This window comes from Pomacea canaliculata, linkage group LG5 (genome assembly GCF_003073045.1).
Source record: "Pomacea canaliculata isolate SZHN2017 linkage group LG5, ASM307304v1, whole genome shotgun sequence".
Classification (NCBI taxonomy): Eukaryota; Metazoa; Mollusca; class Gastropoda; order Architaenioglossa; family Ampullariidae; genus Pomacea; species Pomacea canaliculata.
The window spans coordinates 1,037,461-1,062,067 of record NC_037594.1 but is presented as its reverse complement, the minus strand read 5'-3'; the positions used below and the strand labels follow the sequence as shown (position 1 = coordinate 1,062,067).

The window sequence follows — 24,607 nt, the reverse complement described above, 5'->3', positions numbered from 1 at the left end:
GCCACTGAGGTTGTGACCTCGTTCAACCAATGGCGAGTCTCGGTACAACTGTGTCGTCGTCCATTCGTACTTTCGGTACCATCCGAGGTGCTGGCAATCCTGTGTCACGCACTCCACACCGCGATGACATGAAACAAACATCTGCATGATTACTAATTAACTGGTAAGAATAAAAATAGCGGAGTTTTAAGCAAAGGTGTGTTTGTATGTTGCTGCGCCCATTTACACCTCGGCGTCAGAGCTCATGTAGTTTCACAGGTCGATTTCGATGCCTTTTCATATGTAATGCGTTTCCTGGTGCAGCGTACATACATTCATGTCAGTATTTTACAATTGCTGCCACACCCTGGGAACCACATTATGCGTATGTCAAATTTGTTATCCTCTAGTTGTCACTGTGTAATTGTTTCCGTGTAACAGGAAAGGCTAGCATTATTTTCACCAATATAAATTTGTGCGTCAAATAAGCCCCTATTGTAATAATAGAGCATTTTGATGTAACAGTGTTCCCATAAAAGCTAAACATTCTCAACTCTATTCTGCAAGAAAAGTCAGCGAAATGGTCGGTAGTGAACGCTGTCTAGAAATGTGAACAGTACATAACATAAGTTACATAAATTGCGACTATACATTAATTTCCTCTTGCCTTGAATGGACTGAGCTTTTTGTAAAACTCTTTGTGATGAGCTACAGTTAGAGGGGAAGGGCTCGAATAACCGTCTTTCTTTAAGATTTGAAGCGTAAAACCGTAATACAAATATTAAACCAGCTTTAAATCAAAGATTGAACTTCAGAAAATGCATCAGGTACTCTGCTTATATTTGTCGCTACCTGTGTGTGCATGCATGGACTCGCCTTCATAAAATTTGAATGCTTACTTCACAGTCAGAATCTGTAATATCATCTTCATATAATATGGAAAATAAATATGGTCTAAGAATGGTATAAGCCAAGAGATTACAGGTCCAACACAAGTGCTGAAGCATATGTTGTAATATTTTGTATGGGGTATTGTGTTCCAGCAGCGGAGTGTCGGGAGGATTGACTTTACATTTGCCTGATTTCTTGACAGGGATCATTGATCCTTTCACATCTGTTACTACTATAAGATTTGGGTTGAAGTTAGCCATCATCTTATTCACCTTCCTTTGCTTCAAAAGAGCATTATTGTGTTTTTGTTTGATGAATACCTTGATTCCGTTTATCTTTATATCTTTTAAGTTTTGTTTTTTGCAACTTCATCTCTATATCTAGCTTGATCATATGCTGGGTGAGTGACACTCTCTCAAAATTTTGTCCTGTCTTGTCTTCCAACAAGAGGAAGTGAACTTAGTTGTGCAGTGTGAAGTCATGTATATTCTGCAAATTTCAAACAATTCCTGTTTACAACTTTTCCTTTGTATTTTGGCTGATCTTATGGTTTTTCCTCATTGGTTTTTTTTAAATGGTTCTGTCTGTGCATTAGCTTTTGATCATTGATTGATGATGGTACAGTGTTTTATATTATAAAACTTCATGAATTGCATCCAACAAGTGCTTGTAAATTTTGGGCCACTATCAAATAAATGACTTCAAGATACGTGAATACAGAGAATATTGGTGTGGCTGATTTTACATTTGTGCTGCATGGTACTTCTGCAATTGGATACCTGGAGTTTCTTTTCTAATCTAAAGTAATTGTAATTGTATGCACTTATCAATGATTGGATAAAATAAAATTCTCAGTATTGGTACCTAGCTGGTTGACTTTGGCAAGCCATCATAGTTTTGTAATATGCTGCAAGATGATTTCCCCTTCATTTTGTTGTAATGTTTGTGGAGACACAGTAATAAGTCAGACAGTATGACCAAAAGAAATTGAGAGAAATTATGTTTCTTTGCCTTTATTTCTCCCTTTCAGAACACTTACCAATTACTGATTTTGATTCTGCTGTCTGTCATCACTTAAGTTTGATGATGTGCACATACATTGGACTCATTTATAAGGCTTAAGAGCGAAAAGTATGATTGTAGGCATAGCTGTGAAGATTTCACATGTAGCTTCCCCCCAGAAGAGTGAACAGTAATGATTGTCCATATTTGGGCATATTTATGTCTGTGAAGGGGGGTTTAGGTGCATGCATATAATTGATTATTAATAAGTTTTTGCCTCTACTTTCAGGGACAAATGAGATTACTATCAGCCAAAAATAGAATGGCTTTGCGTGGACGTCTGGGACTGTTGACTTACCTTATTGTTGGCACGGCTGGCATTTTAATAGTCTACTATGCCTGGAATTCATTGTTTGCTGCTGCTGCCGTGCCTAGTTACAAAGTCAAAGAAAATAAGCGAGAGAAAGATATCTCTAGGAATCCAGACCCTAAATGGTCTGTTCTGGAAGAGCCGCCAAACGCTGTGAAACAGGAATTGCAAAAAGAAAGAGCACTTAACAGGTGGAAGCAGGAGAAAGCACTTCAGGATAGACTAGATGAAGAACGTCTTCTTCAGGAACAGGCTGCACAACAGAAAGAAAGGGAAAAGCAGCAAGAGAAGGCTCAGGATCAGAATTTCAGTCCAGGACTCTTTCAACATCCGGATCCTGCTGATGAAGCCTTTTTCCATCAGCTGCAGCGCTTGGTCCACCTTGATCTCAAAGGTGCCCCTCCCCTTGTGAGCTACCTAGAACAGTTATTTCCTTTGCTCAAGTCTCTTGGTGCTACAGGCCTGCTTATAGAGTATGAAGACATGTTTCCATACAGCGACAGCCTCAGCCTTCTTGCTGCAGGCAATGCTTATTCACAGACAGACCTGCAGCGCATTCAGATGGCTGCTCGCCAAAACGACCTCGAGATTGTGCCTTTGGTACAGACATTTGGACACATGGAGTTTGTGCTCAAGTATGAAAAGTATATGAGTCTAAGAGAACAAAATTTTACACCACAGGTCATCACCCCAACCAGAGAGGAATCCTACCTGCTACTCCAGCAGATGATTAAACAGGTATTTGATAATTACTGTATTTCTACTCGTGTTTCTATAATTTTATATGGTACATTTCTTCAATAATAATAATTATTTATGACGCATATATCTGTTACTGATAGAAGAGGTCATAATACTTACAAAGGAAAAGACAATTGAAAAACACACATCACAGACTGATATGTCAAACATTTACACATAGAAACAGCACTGATTGAAAAAAAAAATTGTGTTCATAATACCCAGACACTGTACACCTCAGACCAACCAACCCAAAGTGCAAAGTCAATTTCAGTGACTAATAATACTTTGGTTTATTTAACAATTTTGATGTATTTAAAATATTAATGCATTTTCATTTGCAAAATACAAAATGCATTGGTAATATCCTGTCCTGATATTGTGACACGGTACCAATTTACTTTCAAAATAACTTACTGACAGGCACTGTACTGATAATTCTTAAAGAGGTTGTTTTGTGTATACTTATCTAGTACTAAAAAAGTTGCTTTTGTGAGTTCCTCACCTTGGCAAAAATCCATTTAAAATAATTTTCTTTCATTGCTTGAAATTGGCATGATAATGGTTTCTTAAAGTGAACTTCTATTTAGGCAATAACAGTAAAACTGGAGACTCTAGATGCCAATGCAAATGCATGTTAGATGATAACTTTCTTCAAAAGGTAAGAGTAAGTTGCATTTGCTTTATCTTTCCTTGTTTTCTCTTATTCTTCCCATTTTGATCTGTTAAGATTCTAAAGGCTCACCCTGAGGCAAAACGCATTCATCTGGGCTGTGATGAAGTGTATGATCTTGGTGAAGGCCAGAGTCACACCTTGTTGATTAGAGAGAATCTTACTCCAGGGGATCTTTTTCTTCGTCATGTGACCAGACTGGCTAAGTTCATCCGATCAACTTACCCTCACATTAAGCCCTTGATTTGGGATGATTGGATTCGAAATATCGATGAAAAGACTATAGAGGTAACTAAGTTAAGAGACTTGAGTGTGCAAGTGCTGCATGCCTTGTTAGCCTTATTAACTGTTTTTTTTTCTTTTTGAAGGGGAACAGAGATATGGTTCTGTTTTATGTTGGTTAACCACTTCCTTTTATCGTTTTTAATTGTGGTACAACGATGAAGCCTTTTAAATCTACCCTATTCAGTTCTTCCAGGTACAAATATTAAAACTGTTTCAGTTAAATGTAACTTTGTGCACCCTAAACCCTTATTTTTAATTTGACTGTTAAGTTTTGTGAACTATTGTTCCATAGGTGTATTGGACCACAAATTCTGTTCCCTAAAACAATTTGTTTTATTGTAAATCTAACTTTGTTGCTTTTTCTCAGTATAAAGAATTTCCAGTTTTTTTGTTTCTTTTTTAATTCCAGTCGTCTGAATTAAACAAGGTTGTGGAGCCAGTGGTGTGGTTTTACGAGCATAACATCATGGACCGTATTGAGCAGCGGGTGTGGGAGAAATATGGCCAGCTCTTCGAAGGTGTGTGGGTGGCGTCAGCCTTCAAAGGTGCCACAGGTAGTGGCCAGTACATCACTAACTCCTCTTTTCACATTGACAACAACCTTCAGTGGGTAGCCGTCATCCGTAACCTAGGCATCCAGCAGAAGCTGGTGAACTTCCGAGGAATTGCCCTGACTGGCTGGCAACGCTATGACCACTTTGCCACATTGTGTGAGCTTTTGCCTGTTGGGCTTCCCTCATTGGCCATGTGTCTTTCGGCAACCCAGAATGGAGGCTTTAGTAAACAGCAGCAGGTAACAGCCAGTCGGGTATTAAGATGCTCTTCTCCTCTAGATCTGGAATTACCTGCTCTTCATGGAGAAGGTGCACATGTAACTCAAGACTGCAGCTTCCCAGGTAGTGATGTCTTTTATGCAGTGCAGCAACTGTGGGGCATCGTAACTGCTACAGAGCATAACAATCACTTGCAATCGCCTATATCAGGTTGGCTGACAAACTACCAGGTGCAGAGAGGTTTCTCCAGCCCTTGGCATCTGCGCAACATGCATAAAGAACTTGCGAAGGTAAGTAAAAACGTGGTCCAGAGTTGTGATGTTATAAAATTTGTTTAATGAAAGCATAAAACCTACGGACTTTTAACAAATTAGCAGCTGAATGTTTTGGAACAGGTTCACCTGGAGAGACTTTCTTGTTGTTGACAGGTAATTGAGCGTCTTCAGCCTCTGTTGAGGGTTCTGGAAGAAAACTTGCTGAAGGTCTATGACAGGAGTACAGTTGACGAGTGGCTGGAGACTAATGTCCAGGACCGCATTGACAAGCTAGAAGATATTTTAGGCAAGGCAGAGGCTCTTATGAAGAAAACCACATGGCCACGTCGTCCACTGGGGCCTCCACCTATGAAATCACGGTCTGATGAAGTTGGCCAAAAGCTGCAGTCTAAGGATTTTAATCCAGCAACCCAAGGTGTGGAAATGGTGCCCATCCAAGGACAGGTGGATAGCATTCAAAATGTGCCCGTCCATTTGAGAGCAAACATTCCAGGAAATGGGAATATCCCTGTTATAAATTCCCAGGTCCAAGGTGTGAATGGCGTCATCACCCATGGAAGTGAAGGATATTGGCAGGGTGTGAAACTATCTGATGTCCTGCGTCAGAGCTTCACTCCAACTGTACCCAGCAAACTGAGATACATTCAGAATGGAAATGCTGAAGATGGAAATATCCAACAACAGTTTATTGCTGACCCCAACCAGAAGAGTGGAAGTGCATTTGCAGATGTTAAACATGGACTAGGACAGAATGATTACATACAGAATTTCCAGCAGCCTCAGCAAGTTGTTGGTAGCCAGTACAAAGGTCAATCTGCAAGCAGTAGATGGAATAATGCTGTACCTCAAAATGGTGACAATCGTTTTCCATTTCAGCAGCAGGTCCAGACTAGACAGGGCAAAGAGGAAATAATACCAAACAGAGTTGATGACATGACCGGCAGGGCAAACAGAGGACGTAGTAAAGAGGATGGAGTCAGAGAACAAAAAGTGAAAGCAAAATGGCAGAGGGGTGAGAAGGATTTGGAGGGCACAAGATCAAAGGCTTTCTCTCTTGACCGTTCTCAGCAGTAGGGAAACCAAGGCATAAGCTAGAAAGATAAGGAGGATTTTAAGAATGTAAGAGCATCATTGAATGACACCAAGATAAGAAGTGGTTGACTATTACACTGGTGGTAATACACTGAGAAGGGTTGATTGTTTACAGGAGTGTGTAGGTGGGTTGGAAATGTTATTGTGGCTGTGAGGGACATGGGTTTTGATAGTGGATTTTACAAGAGGTGATGTGTGTTTTAACTTTTTTCAAGAATTTTTTCAAATTTCATTTCATCTTTTCTAAAGTGTTTATATTGCAATGTGATTCAGTCAAGAGATTCAAACTATGTGTGCATATTAGCATGATTTTATACCAGTCTTCACCAAATTTCAAAACTTCTCAGTCCTTTGCTGGCAGACTGTCTCAAAATTTAATGAAATTTCCAGACCTGAAAAACAAGTCTTTCCTGTTTCCTTGACTTGTCCAGGCTTATAAAACTTTATGTAATCACTTAATCTCATAATATATAGTTCACCGATAAATCTTTGCCAGCCTTATCTTGAAAATAAATTTGGTAAAAGAGCAGTGAAAACTATAATCGAGTTGTAAGGTTGTACACATTTTATACACATGTATATGTTTAGATGGTTGGACATATTGCCATATTGATGGATCGTTGTACTTCTATTTGCATACATGTTTGTTCACAAATGCACTGATCTCTTTGCTCTTGTGTAATTTTATGAAACAACAAAAATGAACGTGAAATGTGCTATACATTTTGTGGCAACACCTGAAGTGTGAAGCGAATGCAAACCAGGAAATTTACACTAAAAGTGGACAGATCTGGCAAGCAGGCAACTCACTATTTTCATTGTATTGTTGGCTGATAGAGTGAATTCTGAAAAGTTGCCCTTGACATTGTTGCTCGTAGGTGCAAAATGTGTATACTTATTAGTACTACCACTTTTGTTCCTTCATGACTTATTTGAAGGTTTATTTTCTGTCATTTTGCTTGTTTTCTTTTCACTCGGTGGTTCTTTTCACTCGGTGGTTTCAAAAAAACGGGGGGAATGGACTGTGGCAGTAATTTAGGGAAATATATGTCAACCTATTTTGCAAGCTTTCAAGGAATATTTAGGATCTGCAAATTTATGATAATGCTTAGGAAGATCGGCATGCTAAAATCTTTTTTGTCCAATGGGGCAGCATAATTTTTTCAACTTTTTACAATTGACTGTGTCAAAGCATTGTTTTTTTAAATGTTTGTCGATGTATATATAAAGTAATTCATTTCTTTATTGGCAGTGCCACAGGATTGAAAAATAGTCATTGGAGCTGACATGAGTTCTTGTTTTAATGTTGGGTATCATTTTTGCTAATGGCACAGTAGATATTATGCCTGTGTTTTGCCCCGTGAGATGATGTACACATTGTGACAACAGAAGTTAGGATTTTGTGTATGTGTGTTGTTGAATTGATGCTTTTAAGAACCAGATAGTTTAACAGTATATTTTTTACATTTGGGGTTAGGATAACTTATCACACGTCCTTATCCTAGGATTAAATAATGTTCATACCAGTTTGTTAAAATGATATGGCCAAAAAAATTAAGGTAACCACTTGAAACTAAGAGTGGTACTTTAGTTCTGTGATGGTCATATTGAGACTATGCATTAAAAACAAGAATCATTTGATAGTTGTTCTAACATTACCTTCAGCTTTTTTTATAAGCCACAGCCCCCTTATTATTGCAGTTCATATGCAATACTATGTATGAAAAAGGAGCAATCCATCCATGCCATGTAATTCAATCTAAGGTTTTTTTGTGGACCTTCTCCAATCTTTGGTTCAAGGCACTTGCAGCTTTGAAAGTGAGCCTGGCATAAATTGTCCAAGATCTGTTAACCCAACTCCTCACCTTCATCAAGGCCACCCAGGTGCTCTTGTATTTTATTCCATGTCAAATTCCAAATGTTCTCCTCCATTGACAGTACAAGTGTTGCTAGCATAGAGAATTCCATAAAGCAGACCATTTACATTCCATTCTTTTTGTACTTTAGTTTGCTTTAAGTATTTTCCAGAAGTAAACTTTGAAGCTGGTGGTTTTCAATAAATGGTGTACTTTCAGTCTCATTTTGGTAAAAATGTGTGCTTGTTTTGCATCATATATAAGGTAGGTGAGGGGGGATAAACATTTTAACCCCTGTTGTTCAGGATGCTTCAAGTGGTGCAAGGGGTCACTTAATCTGTAAGCGGCAAGCACACCATACACCCAGTCTGCCTAAATTAAGTCATTGATGTTTTTTTTTTAAATTTATTTAAACTTTAACATGCTTTCAGATTTATTTATTATTAACAAGTGTTTGGTGTTGAACTTACTGTAGATATGCTTTCAAGTGCAACATCCGCATCTTAAAGATCAAAATTTAATTTTTTCAAGTGATTGTATAATTAAAAATCAAGAGCTGTTTTAATGAAAAATGCAAGTGTTAACTACATTACTTTATTGAATTGTGCATGGAGAAATGCATGTTGAAAAGGTTTTTTTTTTTCCTAGGTAGTACCTAAAACAAAGTGGGACAGGAGAAAAAATGTGTAAATCCTCTACCCATCCTCATTAACTAGAACAAGAACTTGTAAAAGTCCTTTAAAGAAATATGAAACTTCTGTGTTTCCGGTTGGTGATTATGTATGCCTGATTGAAAAATGACTTTTAATCACCTGTACACAGAGTTCAAATGTAAATATTGTAAGTAGGGTGTTTTTACAGCTTGGTTTTTGTAAATACCGTGTGTAAGTGCTGTGAAGAGATTTCAGTGATGTAGATATCTAATTTTTAAACATTTCTTTTGAGATGAATTTGAGTAATTATGGAAAATAGTGTTGAATTCACTTCCTGTTTGCATCTACTTAATTGATACAGACAAAGAAGAGAACAAAACAAATTATCAACATCAGGAAAGAACAAATGCATATTTAAAAATATATTTAGATATTTCTTACCATATTTGTTTTGTGTTATGTTGTGTGGTTTTTTTTGTGTTCTTTCAGTAAAAATTGTGATCTTAAACAGAATTATTTTGCACATAAAATCACTGTGTACCTACATGTACACGGTTACTTTGTGATCTCATGTGTGAAAAATATAAAGTGACACATAAAATGAGTTTCCTATCCGTTTGTTCTAGCCAGATGGTGATTGATAGCGGAATGTTCTGAATATGGGGGGCGTTGCGCTTGATCAACCACGGGAACGCGTATTGTCGACAGGTGGTGAAGAGAGGTCTCCATCAGGTTCCTTGATGCCAGACCTCTGCTGAGTGGAACCGCGAATGCTCTGGTATAACACCCACAGGTGTGCAGGCTGCTCTCAGCCATGAAGTCTCGAGGATGGTTTGACAAGTGTTGTTTACGTAAATTGCTAGGCAGTGTTTTGTTATGAACTGTAATTATTTCGTAGTGAGGTGCGGGGAGGTCGGGTGTAAAGGAAACCGAGCCTGACTTCAATTTGTGGTTATTTTTTAAAGTTACATGATCCCAATAAACTGCTCAAAATTTTATTTTCTTCCGCCTTTAATTAGAATTTTAGTAGTGTGACCTAAAGTGGATTAAAGTACATCAATTATTATATCCATTAATAAACGAGCACCAGCAGAGGCCCATCTTTTCTTTTAATAAAATAGAAAATCAGTGGTAGGTCCCATGCGCGGAGGTTATGGACTACTTTGCGTGTAGGCAGAGGATACTTTGAACCTCTAACACCACCTCACAAATTGTTTGCATTAATATTTAATATTAAGCTTAAAATCTACTTTTCTCATACTGCGCTTTGCAACCTCCACAGGATGAAGAGAAGAAAATCATTTCCCCCCCCCCCCCACCCAGGCCTGTTGTGCCAAAAGACGAAGAGGACTACATTCTTTCAGTCAATTTAGAAGATAGTACTATCATAATTTAATTGAAAACAGGCTGTTTTTATGATCGTTGACTCATCCACTCGTGAGCATCTAGCATCATTAACTCGCTAATCGCTAATCAACTAAAAATTCAAGGACTGAGGGTTCAAGCACGTCGAGAGAAAATAGATCCGTGTGGATCTACGCTCATTTTTGCTCACAAGATGGCCACCACTGGTGACATTAATTGTGTTGGCCGCCCATCAGTCAAATGCCGAATTTCTCAGTTGTTTTGGGCAGCACCACTGATGAAGCTCTTGGATTCTTGTGCACGTGATCAGGCGGATGATCTCGTCCGCTGTCCGAGAACTTGCTGTGGCATTGAAAGAAGTCAAGAACTTTGATCACTTTTCATTTTGACAAATGAGTCATTCCAGTCACTCGCAAACACAGTCTTATCCCTTTCCATTTAAATATGATTTTACCTTTATTTCAGTCCATTGTCCGATTATAGTTTTCAGTTCCGCTGTGTCCAAGTTCTTATGTCGTCACTTGAGTTTGACGAGGTCCACGCGTCACACGTCACACGTCATACGTCATACGTCACTCTCGCCGTTGTAGAGACATGGCGGGTGTTTACAGGTTAAATATTACAGACATGTCCGCATGTACAACGTATATCACCCACACAATTCTCTGAGTATAAGTTCGATCGTGTACACAGCGGAAAAGATCTCACATGCAGCTTCAAGAAAAGTAAGCAGAAGTAGTTTTCAATATTTTGGCAAATTTGTGTCTGTGGTATGGTTACATATAACTGTTTATCCATAACTGTTTTTGCCTCTACTTTTAAGGGAAAATGCGATTGATGTCAACCAAAAAACGAATGCATTCACGTTTTGGACTGTTGCCTTACTTTATTGTTGGCACGGCTGGCATTTTAATAGTCTACTATGCCTGGAATTCATTGTTTGTTACCCCTGAAGTGCTTGGTTACAAAATCAAAGATGATAATAAAGAGAAAGATATAGCTATGAACCCAGACCCCAATTGGTCTGTTCTGGAGGAGATAAAACTTCAGGATAAAAACCAACTCAGTGATGAAAAACAGGATGCACAACAGACAAAGGAAAAGCAGCTAAAGAAGGCCCAGGATAGGAATCCCAGTCCAGGACTCTTTCAAAATCCGGATTCTGCTGATGAAGCCTTTTTCCATCAGCTGCAGCGCTTGGTCCACCTTGATCTCAAAGGTGCCCCTCCCCTTGTGAGCTACCTAGAACAGTTATTTCCTTTGCTCAAGTCTCTTGGTGCTACAGGCCTGCTTATAGAGTATGAAGACATGTTTCCATACAGCGACAGCCTCAGCCTTCTTGCTGCAGGCAATGCTTATTCACAGACAGACCTGCAGCGCATTCAGATGGCTGCTCGTCAAAACGACCTCGAGATTGTGCCTTTGGTACAGACATTTGGACACATGGAGTTTGTGCTCAAGTATGAAAAGTATATGAGTTTAAGAGAACTAAATTTTACACCACAGGTCATCACCCCAGCCAGAGAGGAATCCTACCTGCTACTCCAGCAGATGATTATACAGGTATTTGATAATTACTGCAGCTCTTAATCATAGTGTTTCTACAATTTTATGTGGTACATTTCTCCATAATAATAATTATTCTGTATATACCACATACACCTGCTACTGATGGAAGAGCCCATACTAGCTATAAAGGAAAATATAATAAAACATTCAGACACACACACACCTCTGACCGAAGTGTAGTATACATGTAAAGCGGTACTGATTAAACTCATTATACTTGGACGCTCCACTTTAAACCAACAGACTAATCAACCCAAAGCTCAGAAGCCAACAACACTCACCAGGCATAGTTTGGTGGTTTTAAAAATACTGATGTATTTAAGTTAATACATTTTTATTTGCAAAAGACAAACTTAGCTGAGATGATACTGTCCTAATAGTGTGAAAAAAATATTATTCTACTTTGACAATAGCTTGCTGACAAATTCTGAACTGATATTGTGATAAAAGTGTGCATTGTGTACTCCAAATCTTATTATTTCTAAATGTTTTCATTCTTTTGTGAAGCGCTTTGAGCCAGCCTTTAATGGATTGTATAAAGCGCTATGTAAAATTATTATTATTAAGTTTCTGAGTTCATTACCTTGGCATAAACCTATTACAATAATTTATTTTCCATGCTTAATATTGGCATGATTATTTTTTAAAGTGAACTTTTTGGTAGGCAATAACAGTTAAACTAGAGATTCTAGATGTTAATGCAAATGAGATGATGAAGTTCCTCAAAAGAAGAAATTAGTTGCATTTTTGTTTTCTCTAATTCTTACCATTTGGATCTGTCAAGATTCTACAGGCTCACCCTGAGGCAAAACGCATTCATTTGGGCTGTGATGAAGTGTTTGATCTTGGTAAAGGCCAAAGTCACACCTTGTTGATGACAGAGAATCTTACTCCAGGGGATCTTTTTCTTCGTCATGTGACCAGACTGGCTATGTTTATCCGATCTACTTACCCTCACATTAAGCCCTTGATTTGGGATGATTGGATTCGAAATATCGATGAAAAGACTATAAAGGTAAATAAGTTGAGACGAGTGTGCAAGTACTGCATGTTAAGTTAGCTTATTATTATCTTTTTTTTAAAAAAAGCACAGAGATGTGTTTCTGTGTCAGTTTGCCCCATCCTTTTACCTGTCTTAATTGCAGCACGGTGATTAAACCTTTTGAATCTACCCTATTCCAGTTGCAGCTATTGAAACTGCATTCAGTTAAACTGTAAACTTGTGCATCACAAGCCCATAGTTAAACCTTACTACAATATTCAGTAAACCACCATCCAATGGGTGTTTAGGACCACAGATTATATCCCCTAAAACTCTTTTATTGGGTGTAAACCTACCTTTGTTGCTTTTTCTCAGTATAAAGAACTTCTAGTTTTTTGGGGTTTTTTAAAATTCCAGTTGTCTGAATTAAACAAGGCTGTGGAGCCAGTGGTGTGGTATTACGAGCATAACATCATGGACCGTATACAGCAGCCAGTGTGGAAGAAATATGGCCAGCTCTTTGAAGGTGTGTGGGTGGCGTCAGCCTTCAAAGGTGCCTCAGGTAGTGGCCAGTACATCACTAAGTCCTCTTTTCACATTGACAACAATCTTCAGTGGGTGGCCGTCATCCGTAACCTAGGCATCCAGCAGAAGCTGGTGAACTTCCGAGGAATTGCCCTGACTGGCTGGCAACGCTATGACCACTTTGCCACATTGTGTGAGCTTTTGCCTGTCGGCCTTCCCTCATTGGCCATGTGTCTTTCGGCAACCAAGAATGGAGACTTTAGTAAACAGCAGCAGGTAACAGCCAGTCGGGCATTGGGATGCTCTTCTCCTCTAGATCTGGAATTACCTGCTCTTCATGGAGAAGGTGCACATGTAACTCAAGACTGCAGCTTCCCAGGTAGTGATGTCTTTTATGCAGTGCAGCAACTGTGGGGCATCGTAACTGCTACAGAGCATAACTATCGCTTGCAATCATCTATATCAGGTTGGCTGACAAACTACCAGGTGCAGAGAGGTTTCTCCAGCCCTTATCATCTACGCATCTTGCTTAAAGAACTTGCAAAGGTAAGTAAAAACGTGGTCCAGAGTTGTGATGTTATAAAATTTGTTTAATAAAAGCATAAAACCTACGGACTGTTAACAAATTAGCAGCTGAATGTTTTGGAACAGGTTCACCTTGAGAGACTTTCTTGTTGTTGACAGGTAATTGAGCCTTTTCAGCATGTGTTGAGGGTTCTGGAAGAAAACTTGCTGAAGGTCTATGACAGGAGTACAGTTGACGAGTGGCTGGAGACTAATGTCCAGGACCGCATTGACAAGCTAGAAGACATTTTAGGCAAGGCAGAGGCTCTTTTGAAGAAAACTACATGGCCACGTCGTCCACTGGGGCCTCCACCTATGAAATCAAGGTCTGATGAAGTTGGCCAAAAGCTGCAGTCTAAGGATTTTAATCCAGCAACCCAAGGTGTGGAAGTAGTGCCCATCCAAGGACAGGTGGATAGCATTCAAAATGTGCCCGTCCATTTGAGAGCAAACATTCCAGGAAATGGGAATATCCCTGTTATAAATTCCCAGGTCCAAGGTGTGAATGGCGTCGTCACCCACGGAAGTGAAGGATATTGGCAGGGTGTGAAACTATCTGATGTGCTGCGTCAGAGCTTCACTCCAACTGTACCCAGCAAACTGAGGTACATTCAGAGTGGAAATGCTGAAGATGGAAATATCCAACAACAGTTTATTGCTGACCCCAACCAGAAGAGTGGAAGTGCATTTGCAGATGTTAAACATGGACTAGGACAGAATGATTACATACAGAATTTGCAGCAGCCTCAGCAAGTTGTTGGTAGCCAGTACAAAGGTCAATCTGCAAGCAGTAGATGGAATAATGCTGTACCTCAAAATGGTGACAATCGTTTCCCATTTCAGCAGCAGGTCCAGACTAGACAGGGCAAAGAGGAAATAATACCAAACAGAGTTGATGACATGACCGGCAGGGCAAACAGAGGACGTAGTAAAGAGGATGGAGTCAGAGAACAAAAAGTGAAAGCAAAATGGCAGAGGGGTGAGAAGGATTTGGAAGGCACAAGATCAAAGGCTTTCTCTCTTGATCGTGCTCAGCAGTAGGGAAACCAAGGTATGAGCTAGAAAGATAAGGAGGATTTTAAGAATAGTGGTGTGAACATAGAATTTTTTTAATGATAATACAGTTTGATATTTTAATGAGACTAATAACCAATTTTTACTTAATTGAGAACAGCGGAAATCTCTACGATGTCAAAAATAATAAATAAACCCAGCAGTGTAATATATCACCTACCCATTAGACCTCTCTGAAAGTAGAAGGTTAAAGTATAGAACGAAGGAGCTCTACTATGGACTTTTTCGGGAGTATCTAGTGTGAATGAACAAAAGGTTGGCAAATTCACATTTGGCTACCTAGTCCAGAGTATGGTAATGAAGGATGATGGCATTTCAGTAAATAAGAAACCTATGTGAATCTAATGTCACTGACGCTTTCAGTTACTTATTGATTGTTGTTTGCGCTGAATTCTGCTGTACATTCAATATATAAAAACAAATGGGCTTATTTTAAAATCCTGCGGTACTTTCTGAAAAGTAGCCAAGGAGTTTCTCCTCGTTTAGCTGAGATCATTGATGATAATGCAGATTGGAATAATGAGGTTTATCCTGGAAGAAGTAAAGAATTTGTTATTGTGATAGCATTGTGGACCATGGATACAAATATATCACTATTAGCTGAAAATCTTTGAAGTTTAACAGGAATAGATTGTACACAGCTGTTATTTAAGTAATAATAATTAGTAGACCACATCAGTCCATTATGTGCAATCACTCGCACATCCTTCAGATGAAATGGAGTGTACAAACTGCATCACATGAAATGGAAAGGTGAAGATGGTGGCCACAGCTTCTGCTTGGATAAATGCCTGACACAGAACAGTAAATTCTTAGGTGATAGATTTTCTTCTGTTTTTCAGTCAATGGAAATATTCGTATTAGCGTGATTTTATACCAGCCTTCACCAAATTACAAACATGAACTGATCTCTTTGCTTTTGTGTAATTTTATGAAATAACAAAAATGAACGTGAAATGTGCTATACATTTTGCGGCAACACCTGAAGTGTGAAGTGAAGGCAAACCAGGAAATTTACACTAAAAGTGGACAGATTTGACAAGCAGGACTACTCACTCTTTTCATTGTATCATTGGCATAGGTTGCTGATAACCTTAAAATGAGAAAAGTTGCCCTTGATCTTGTTGCTTGCACTTGAAAAATGTGTATACTTTTTAGTACTACCCTTTTGTTTCGTCGTGGCTTATTTGAAGGTTTAGTTTCTGTGATTTTGCTTGTTTCTTTTCAATCTGGGATTTCAAAAAAAAAGGTGGGGGGGGGGGATGGACTGTAGCAGTAATTCAGAACCAGACAGTTTAGCAGTATATTTTTTTTTACATTTGGGGTTAGGATAACTTATCACACATCCTTATCCTAGGATTGAATAATATTCAGACCAGTTTGTTAAAATGATTTGGCCAAAAAAAAAATTAAGGTAACCACTTGATAGTAAGAGTGTAAGAGTGGTACTTTAGTTCTGTGATGGTCATATTGAGACTATGCATTAAAAACAAGAATCGTTTGATAGTCGTTTTAACGTTACTTTCAGCTTTTTTGGTAAGCCACAGCCCCCTTATTATTGCAGTTCATATGCAATACTATGTATGAAAAAGGAGCAATCCATCCATGCCATGTAATTCAATCTAAGGTTTTTTTGTGGACCTTCTCCAATCTTTGGTTCAAGGCACTTGCAGCTTTGAAAGCCTGGCATAAATTGTCCAAGATCTGTTAACCCAACTCCTCACCTTCATCAAGGCCACCCAGGTGCTCTTGTATTTTATTCCATGTCAAATTCCAAATGTTCTCCTCCATTGACAGTACAAGTATTGCTAGCATAGAGAATTCTATTAAGCAGACCATTTACATTCCATTCTTTTTGTACTTTATCTTTAGTTTGCTTTAGGTATTTGCCAGAAGCTGTTGGTTTTCAATAAATGGTGGACTTTCAGTCTCATTTTGGTAAAAATGTGTGCTTGTTTTGCATCATATATAAGGTAGGTGAGGGGAGATATTCTCGCTCCTTGTCACGTTCTTTCAGCGACTGAGAGAGAGAGGGAGCGCTGCATTTCCTCCTTACTTTTCTTTATGTTAGCCTCAACACGCTCTTGTTTTTCTTGTCTCCTCCTCTTCTGAGTCCTGTTAAATTTAACACAAAGAATTGCAAAATGCTGAAGTAGTTTGTAAACTGCTCATAATATTTTTTGCTCATGGGGAATATTCTTTAAAGAACTTGGATTAATACTTATGCTACAACAAAAGCCCTGGTACACGAATTGGCAATAAGTTCAGTATACTTGAACAAGATAGTGGCACAAGAAATAAACACAAACTGTACTAATAAATTGGAGAGGGGAGGGACAAAGAGATGATGGAACTATCACCAGCTGCTGGATGTAGTCACCATTTTTAATGACCACCCTTGAAAACTTCACTTTATTCTTATGATTACCTGTTAATTATGAAAACTTTGAAGGTGGTCACTGCACAGTAGACATGCAAAGTCTAATTAACACACGTCGGTTTCTGTACAGCAGACCATGAGTAGTGAATACATTCTCTTCATTGTTAAATAACTTTGAGCAGAGGAGATGCACATGCACATGGTTAGTGCGATCGCGCACCCAAACAGACGTACAGACGCTGAGAAAGATGGAGTAGCGGGTGGGAGGGAACGAAAACTGAGAAAAATTAGACGAATTGAGCTTACTTGATATTTTATATCATTTGTGTAAATATTTGTAAAAGCTCTCGACCATATTACTCGTTTAATTTGACGCTGAATTGCGTTGAGCTGTTTATTGGGGATGTGCGCTGAGGGCTCGGAGTCATGTGTGTGAACACCAGTCAGCAATTTGTAATAACAATATTAATATAATATTAGTAAATTTATGCAGCGTTATTGCCATGTAGGCTCAATGCGCTATGCAGGAGTGATACCAATCCGACAAGCATGCAACACACACACTCACACACACACACTCACACTCACACACACTCACACATTTAAATGCACATATGCAGGTCCCCACCACAAACACACATAACTATTTAGAGGAAAAGTGTCGGTAGCTGGGATTTGAAGGCGCCATGAGGCCAGGGACGGCACATGAGGCAACTGCGTACGTCGGTTGTCTGACCAGGAGTCTGATGGACTGGACCACCATGGAGACTTCTGCCCACGTCCAGCGTGCGCACATACACACACAAAAATTGCTGGCAAGATGCCTCACCTCAACACAAAGGCCGTGCACAACAGTTCACACGACATCAGAAGGTTTCAGTCCACGCTGCTGATGCATGTTGAACCAGCATCCAAAGTATCGCGAAGCGATTCAAAATGAGAAATTGTGAAATTTGCAAGTGATGGAAGTAGAGAAAATATATATGTCTGTAGACATCGCTAGTCCACAGCATCATGCGACGAATGACACAAGAAACCGTTACTTCAGATATGAGTTGATCTGGCACTTTGTGAATTGTCGAGCACTAGTAGAAGCTTTCTCAGAAAAGAATAATATCACAAAAGATAGATTACTGGAGTGTTTTTTTTTTAAGAGCACCAAATCAACAATCAACAGTGCTCACAAATGGTAAATGGAGGCCAGTTCACAGACATTGTATTGTAGATAACACAGTCATAAAGAATCTGTGATAACAGCAGATCGAGTTAGAGGTGGAAACAGTCTTGTCTGTAGATAACATCATCTGTACATCACTACCATCAACATGATACATGATGCATTGACAGTGAAGCAGAAGACTGCACCGTGTGACCTCACCCACGAATGGGGCGAAGAAGCCGTTACAAATTAAGAGGCTGTCTTTGGATGGGACAACAGAAGGCCGTAGTTGAAGCAGTAAAGCCGCGGACAAGCAGATCAACTGAACAGAAAGACGAAGAAGCATGTAACAAATAATAGGGACACTCACAGCAGGTCATCGGAGACTACAATACAGAGAACTAGTCCAGGCGAGGAGACATCACTCAGTCTCATTTAATGTTGATGTATTTTGTACACGCAGGTCACTGGTGTGTGTCATAGGCCGGAGACAGTGACTGACATGTCATCACAATCCACTCCGTATAGTTCAGACTACTAAAATTCTTATTAAAGGCAAAAGAAAATAAAATTTTGAGCAGTTTATTGGAATCATGTGATTTTCCCTTTATTTACACTACATGTAGACAAAGTTTGGAATTTTGTTTATTATTTAGATGAGGAGTGTTATTATACCTTACGAACAAATGTACATTCTGTGTGCTATTCACTCCAACCCTGACATTTCTAAATTGTAGCGATTAGCGCCTAATGCTTTGCGGAGGTATTTTGTTTGTTGTTGTTGTTGTTGTTGTTGTTGTTGTTGTTGTTTTTAAAGTTTTCGCGTTCGTTGTGAGCCATTATTGTCTTCTGCTGTTATTAATACAATTGAAACAAAACACAGTGTCGACTACTAACGGCTGATTTCGCCACGTTGCACAAATAATCAACTTTCCTCTTTATGATTTTTTTTAACTGACATCATCATCATCATCTGGCAACTGCTCGGAGGGAATAACGCACGTGCAACGTCGCATCAGGAGACTGTCCACGAGGCTGGAAATTTGGATATCAAGAAGTTTTCTGTAGATTGTGCTGTAAAAATGTATTTATTTTTGTGAAGCGCATTGAGCTTTCCCTTAGAGTAGGGATAAAGCGCTCTACAAGCGACCTAACAGGGAGGGCGACCTGTCGTAGTTTTGTAGTATATTGCGAGATGGATTCCCATTCATTTCCTTGTTATAGTTTTAGTGCGGATGTATTCGTGAAAAAATGAGAAAGAAGGGCCGAAAAAAAATTGAGAAGAAATGTCTAACTTCGCCTCTATGTCGTTGTTTTCAGTTCCGCTGTGTCCAAGTTCTTATGTCGTCACTTGAGTTTGACGATGTCCACACGTCATACGTCACACGTCATGTCATACGTCACTCTCGCCGTTGTAGAGACATGGCGGGTGCTTACAGGTTAAATATTACAGACATGTTCACATGTACAACGTATATCACCCACACAATTCTCTGTGTATAAGTTCGATCGTGTACACAGCGGTAAAGATTTCACATGCAGCTTCAAGAAAAGTAAGCAGAAGTAGTTTTCAATATTTTGGCAAATTTGTGTCTGTGGTATACTTTTCTACTTTTTACCTCTACTTTTATGGGAAAATGCGTTTAATGTCAATCAAAAAAAGAATGCATTCACGTTTTGGGCTGTTGCCTTACCTTATTGTTGGCACGGCTGGCATTTTAATAGTCTACTGTGTTTGGAATTTATTGTTTGCTACCCCTGAAGTGCTTAGTTACAAAGTCAAAGAGGATAAGCAAGAGAAAGATAGAGCTAGGAACCCAGACCCTAAATGGTCTATTCTGCAGAAGCCGAAAAACGCTGCGAAGCAGGAGTTGAAAAAAGAAAGAGCTCTTAACGGGTGGAAGCAGGAGAAAGTTTTTTTGAACCCAGACCCCAAATGGTCTGTTCTGGAGGAGAAAAAACTTCAAGATCGCTTGAATAAAAACCATCTTAATGAAGAACAGGATGTACAGCAGATAGTAAAGGAAAAACAGCAAGAGAAGGCCCAGGATCAGAATTTCAGTCCAGGACTCTTTCAACATCTGGATCCTGCTGATGAAGCCTTTTTCCATCAGCTGGAGCGCTTGGTCCACCTTGATCTCAAAGGTGCCCCTCCCCTTGTGAGCTACCTAGAACAGTTATTTCCTTTGCTCAAGTCTCTTGGTGCTACAGGCCTGCTTATAGAGTATGAAGACATGTTTCCATACAGTGACAGCCTCAGCCTTCTTGCTGCAGGCAATGCTTATTCACAGACAGACCTGCAGCGCATTCAGATGGCTGCTCGCCGAAACGACCTCGAGATTGTGCCTTTGGTACAGACATTTGGACACATGGAGTTTGTGCTTAAGTATGAAAAGTATATGAGTTTAAGAGAACTAAATTTTACACCACAGGTCATCACCCCAACCAGAGAGGAATCCTACCTGCTACTCCAGCAGATGATTATACAGGTATTTGATAATTACTGCAGCAATAGTAATTATTCTGTATCTACCACATACACCTGCTACTGATGGAAGAGCCTATAATACCACAAGACAATAAAACCTCTGACATGTATTATACATGTTAAGCGGTACTGATTAAAAAAAAATTATATTTATTATACTTGAACGCTCCACTTTAAACCAACAGACTAACCAATCCAAAGCTCAGAAGTCAACAACACTCACCAGGCATAGTTTGGTTGTTTTAAAAATACTGATGTATTTAAGTTAATACATTTTTATTTTCAAAAGACAAACTGTGCTGAGATGATACTGTCCTAATACTGTGACAAAATATAATTTTACTTTGAAAATAGCTTGCTGACAAATGCTGAACTGATATTGTGATAAAAGCTACATCATTTTACTTTGAAAACAGCTTTATTTCTTAAAGTGAACTTCTAGGTAGGCAATAACAGTGAAACTAGAGACTCTAGATGTTAATGCAAATACATGATAGATGATGAAGTTACTCAGAAGGTAGAAATGAGTTGCATTTTTGTTTTCTCTAATTCTTCCCATTTGATCTGTCAAGATTCTACAGGCTCACCCTGAGGCAAAACACATTCATTTGGGCTGTGATGAAGTGTTTGATCTTGGTAAAGGCCAAAGTCACACCTTGTTGATCAGGGAGAATCTTACCCCAGAGAATGTTTTTCTTCGTCATGTGACCAGATTGGCTAAGTTTATTCGATCTACTTACCCTCACATTAAGCCCTTGATTTGGGATGATTGGATTCGAAATATCGATGAAAAGACTATAGAGGTAACTAAGATAAGTGACTTGAGTGTGCAAGTGCTGCATGCCTTGTTAGCCTTATTATTTTTTTTAAAAAAAGAGCACAGATGTGTTTGCATTTTGTCAGTTTGCCCCATCCTTTTACCTGTCTTAATTGCAGCACGGTGATTAAACCTTTTGAGCCTATACCCTATTCAGTTCTTCCAACTGCAGCTATTGAAACTGCATTCAGTTAAAATGTAAACCTATGCACCATAAGCCCATAGTTAAACCTTACTATACAGTAAACCACCATCCAATGGGTGTTTAGGACCACAGATTACATCCCCTAAAACTCTGACATTGGGTGTTAACCTACGTTTGTTGCTTTTTTCTAATTCCAGTTGTCTGAATTAAACAAGGTTGTGGAGCCAGTGGTGTGGTGTTACGAGAACAATATCATGGACCATATAAAGCGGCCGGTGTGGGAGAAATATGGCCAGCTCTTCGAAGGTGTGTGGGTGGCGTCAGCCTTCAAAGGTGCCACAGGTAGTAGCGAGTTCATCACTAACGCCTCTTTTCACATTGACAACAACCTTCAATGGGTAGCTGTCATCCGTAACCTAGGCATCCACGAAATGCTGGTGAACTTCCGGGGCATTGCCCTGACTGGTTGGCAACGCTATGACCACTTTGCCACATTGTGTGAGCTTTTGCCTGTCGGCCTTCCCTCATTGGCCATGTGTCTTTCGGCAACCAAGAATGGAGACTTTAGTAAACAGCAGCAGGTAACAGCCAGTAGTGCCTTGGGATGCTCTCTTCCTCTGGAGTTGCCTGCTCTGAGTGGAAAAGATGAATATATAATCGGAGACTGCAGATTCCCAGGTAGTGATGTCTTTTATGCAGTGCGCCAACTCTGGAGCAAGGTGACTACCACAGAGCATGATGATCGCTTAAAATCACCTATATCAGGTTGGCTGACAAACTACCAGGTGCGCAGAGGCTTCTCCAGCTCATGGCATATGAGCAGCTTGTATAGAGAACTTGCAGTGGTAAGTAAAAACATTGTCCAGAGTTGTGATGTTATAAAATTTGTTTAATAAAAGCATCAAAACCCCACTGTCAACAAATTGTGTAAACTTAGCACCTTCTTTATAACAGATTCATCTTTAAAGACTTTCTTGCTGTTGACAGGTAATTAGTCATTTTCAGTCTCTGTTGAATGAGCTGAAAGGCTATTTGCTGAAGGTCTATGACAGGAATACAGTTGATGAGTGGCTGGAGACTAATGTCCATAGCCGCATTGCCAAGCTAGAAGACATTTTAGGCAAGGCAGAGGCTCTTATGAAGAAAACTACATGGCCACGTCGTCCACTGGGGCCTCCACCTATGAAATCACGGTCTGATGAAGTTGGCCAAAAGCTGCAGTCTAGCGATTTCAGTCCAGCAACCCAAGGTGTGGAAGTGGTGCCCATCCAAGGACAGGTGGATAGTATTCAAAATCTGCCCATCCATTTGAGAGCAAACATTCCAGGAAATGGGAATATCCCTGTTATAAATTCCCAGGTCCAAGGTGTGAATGGCGCCGTCACCCACGGAAGTGAAGGATATTGGCAGGGTGGGAAACTATCTGATGTGCTGCGTCAGAGCTTCACGCCAACTGTACCCAGCAAACTGAGGTACATTCAGAGTGGAAATGCATATGCAGATGTTAAACATGGGCTAGGACAGAATGACTACATACAGAATTTCCAGCAGCCTCAGCAAGTTGTTGGTAGCCAGTATGAAGGTCAATCTGCAAGCAGAAGATGGAATAATGCTGTACCTCAAAATGGTGACAATCGTTTCCCATTTCAGCAGCAGGTCCGGACCAGACAGGGCAAATGACTGGCAGGGCAAACAGAGGACATAGTAAAGTACGGGATTGAAAATGCAATTGTGGCTGAGGAACATGGGACTTGGTGGATTTTACAAGAGCCCAGTGTTATTTTTTATATTAATGATTCCCAGACCTTGTCTAGAATTATTCAGACATCCTTTCCCAAACCTGTTTTAGCTGTAACATGATTCAGTCCAGAGATTTGAAGTTCTCTCTCACACACATAACGTTTGAAGCGAAATAGTTTACTGTAGCAGTATTTGAGATTTGGCATTGTTTTCATGCAATCATTCCCTCGCTGTTAACTGATAACACAGATGAGTCCCTACGTGTCAGGAAAAACTTAGCATATTTGAAAAAAAAAGATTTCCAGTCCTTCAAAAAGTCAGCATTTAAAGTAATTAACGATCAGGAAATTCGCTAAAAGTATTATTTCTGTAATTGTTTCTTTTAAAAAGTGCTTTAAGTATAAATTTAAATGGCTACATTTTGGTGAGGGGCCCAAAATATGCGAGAGTTACACAGGTACTGCAGAACTTGAAATTATTGGTCTACTTTCTTCAAACTAGTATTGAAATGACAGTCTAGATTAGAATGATAGCAGCTGAATAGCTTAAATCGATCAGTTGTTCACCAACCAGCTGTAAGTTTGTAGGAGTAGGTAATGAGAATGAACAAAAGGTGTAATAATTTGGGAAGCATATGGATTAAAAGGAATTCTTTCTATTTGGTGTGGAACTTGTCATAAACATTGACAAGTGACAGCCACACATTTAAAAAAATGATAAAATTGAAATATTTGGTAAGTGAATGTGCTGTTCAACCTCAAGCATGTTTTGGTGCAAAAACATTTCTATTGATGACAAAGGGTCGTTATATTTTTTGTTTGCTGAATTGTGCATTAAGCAATGCACATGAAAAAGGACTTTTTCCTGCAAAGTGGGACAGATAAAAAAATCGTGCAGGTCGTGAAGTGATTCATAGACAAAGTACACAAAACAGATTATAACATCAAGAAAGAACAAATGCTTATTTTTAAAAAGGATATTTAGAAATTTCTTCCTATATTTGTTTTGTGGGTTTTTTTTTTTTTTTTAGTTAACTGAATTTTTCAAATAAAAGCATTGTGTGCCTACATGACTACTTTGAGAGCTTTTGTATGAAAAAAAAAAGGCTTAAGAAAATATATATGTAAAGCATCCACAAAAGTAATAAAGACAATAAAATGCATACTGTGGGTCAGCTTAAACCTTTTAACTAGAAACATGCATTACAGC

The 24,607-nt window shown here is 39.2% G+C and overlaps 3 protein-coding genes across 8 annotated transcripts; all 3 read left to right on the top strand.

The window, feature by feature from the left end:
- The first annotated feature begins 28 nt into the window (after positions 1-28).
- On the top strand, positions 29-9,195 carry LOC112563509 (hexosaminidase D-like). 2 transcript variants are annotated; one of them, XM_025237439.1, is made up of 5 exons: positions 29-163; positions 2,162-2,980; positions 3,714-3,944; positions 4,351-5,004; positions 5,143-9,195. In XM_025237439.1, the coding sequence occupies exons 2-5, from the start codon at positions 2,168-2,170 to the stop codon at positions 6,061-6,063; spliced, it is 2,619 nt and encodes an 872-aa protein (XP_025093224.1). In that variant the 5' UTR covers positions 29-163; positions 2,162-2,167; the 3' UTR covers positions 6,064-9,195. The 2 variants fall into 2 exon arrangements, with proteins under 2 accessions (XP_025093224.1, XP_025093223.1); XM_025237438.1 differs by lacking the exon at positions 29-163 and adding an exon at positions 243-364.
- Positions 9,196-10,459: 1,264 nt separating this feature from the next.
- On the top strand, positions 10,460-16,614 carry LOC112563510 (hexosaminidase D-like). Of its 3 annotated transcripts, none has more exons than XM_025237442.1 (5): positions 10,460-10,680; positions 11,462-11,518; positions 12,309-12,539; positions 12,924-13,577; positions 13,716-16,614. In XM_025237442.1, exons 1-5 carry the CDS (start codon positions 10,591-10,593, stop codon positions 14,634-14,636), a joined length of 1,953 nt encoding a protein of 650 aa, XP_025093227.1. In that variant the 5' UTR covers positions 10,460-10,590; the 3' UTR covers positions 14,637-16,614. The 3 variants fall into 3 exon arrangements, with proteins under 3 accessions (XP_025093227.1, XP_025093226.1, XP_025093225.1); XM_025237441.1 differs by having other exon boundaries at positions 10,541-11,518; positions 13,716-14,646; positions 15,382-16,614; XM_025237440.1 differs by having other exon boundaries at positions 10,544-10,680; positions 10,779-11,518.
- Positions 16,615-19,584: 2,970 nt separating this feature from the next.
- LOC112563504 (hexosaminidase D-like) lies at positions 19,585-24,560 on the top strand. 3 transcript variants are annotated; one of them, XM_025237430.1, is made up of 5 exons: positions 19,585-19,761; positions 20,053-20,697; positions 21,269-21,499; positions 21,856-22,503; positions 22,646-24,560. In XM_025237430.1, the coding sequence occupies exons 1-5, from the start codon at positions 19,672-19,674 to the stop codon at positions 23,336-23,338; spliced, it is 2,307 nt and encodes a 768-aa protein (XP_025093215.1). In that variant the 5' UTR covers positions 19,585-19,671; the 3' UTR covers positions 23,339-24,560. The 3 variants fall into 3 exon arrangements, with proteins under 3 accessions (XP_025093215.1, XP_025093214.1, XP_025093216.1); XM_025237431.1 differs by having other exon boundaries at positions 19,587-19,761; positions 20,641-20,697; XM_025237429.1 differs by having other exon boundaries at positions 19,585-20,697.
- Positions 24,561-24,607: the final 47 nt, after the last annotated feature.

What these genes read in the sequence shown, in the direction of transcription:
- LOC112563510 (XM_025237441.1), top strand. Translation starts at nt 10,784, where the DNA reads ATGCGATTGATGTCAACCAAAAAACGAATGCATTCACGTTTTGGACTG. An exon ending in TCGATGAAAAGACTATAAAG is followed by an intron (nt 12,540 to 12,923) that starts GTAAATAAGTTG and finishes TTAAAATTCCAG; the next exon opens with TTGTCTGAATTAAACAAGGC. An exon ending in TGCTTAAAGAACTTGCAAAG is followed by an intron (nt 13,578 to 13,715) that starts GTAAGTAAAAAC and finishes TGTTGTTGACAG; the next exon opens with GTAATTGAGCCTTTTCAGCA.
- LOC112563504 (XM_025237429.1), top strand. Translation starts at nt 19,672, where the DNA reads ATGTACAACGTATATCACCCACACAATTCTCTGTGTATAAGTTCGATC. An exon ending in TCCAGCAGATGATTATACAG is followed by an intron (nt 20,698 to 21,268) that starts GTATTTGATAAT and finishes TGATCTGTCAAG; the next exon opens with ATTCTACAGGCTCACCCTGA. An exon ending in TCGATGAAAAGACTATAGAG is followed by an intron (nt 21,500 to 21,855) that starts GTAACTAAGATA and finishes TTCTAATTCCAG; the next exon opens with TTGTCTGAATTAAACAAGGT.
- LOC112563509 (XM_025237438.1), top strand. Translation starts at nt 317, where the DNA reads ATGTCAGTATTTTACAATTGCTGCCACACCCTGGGAACCACATTATGC. An exon ending in TCCAGCAGATGATTAAACAG is followed by an intron (nt 2,981 to 3,713) that starts GTATTTGATAAT and finishes TGATCTGTTAAG; the next exon opens with ATTCTAAAGGCTCACCCTGA. An exon ending in TGCATAAAGAACTTGCGAAG is followed by an intron (nt 5,005 to 5,142) that starts GTAAGTAAAAAC and finishes TGTTGTTGACAG; the next exon opens with GTAATTGAGCGTCTTCAGCC.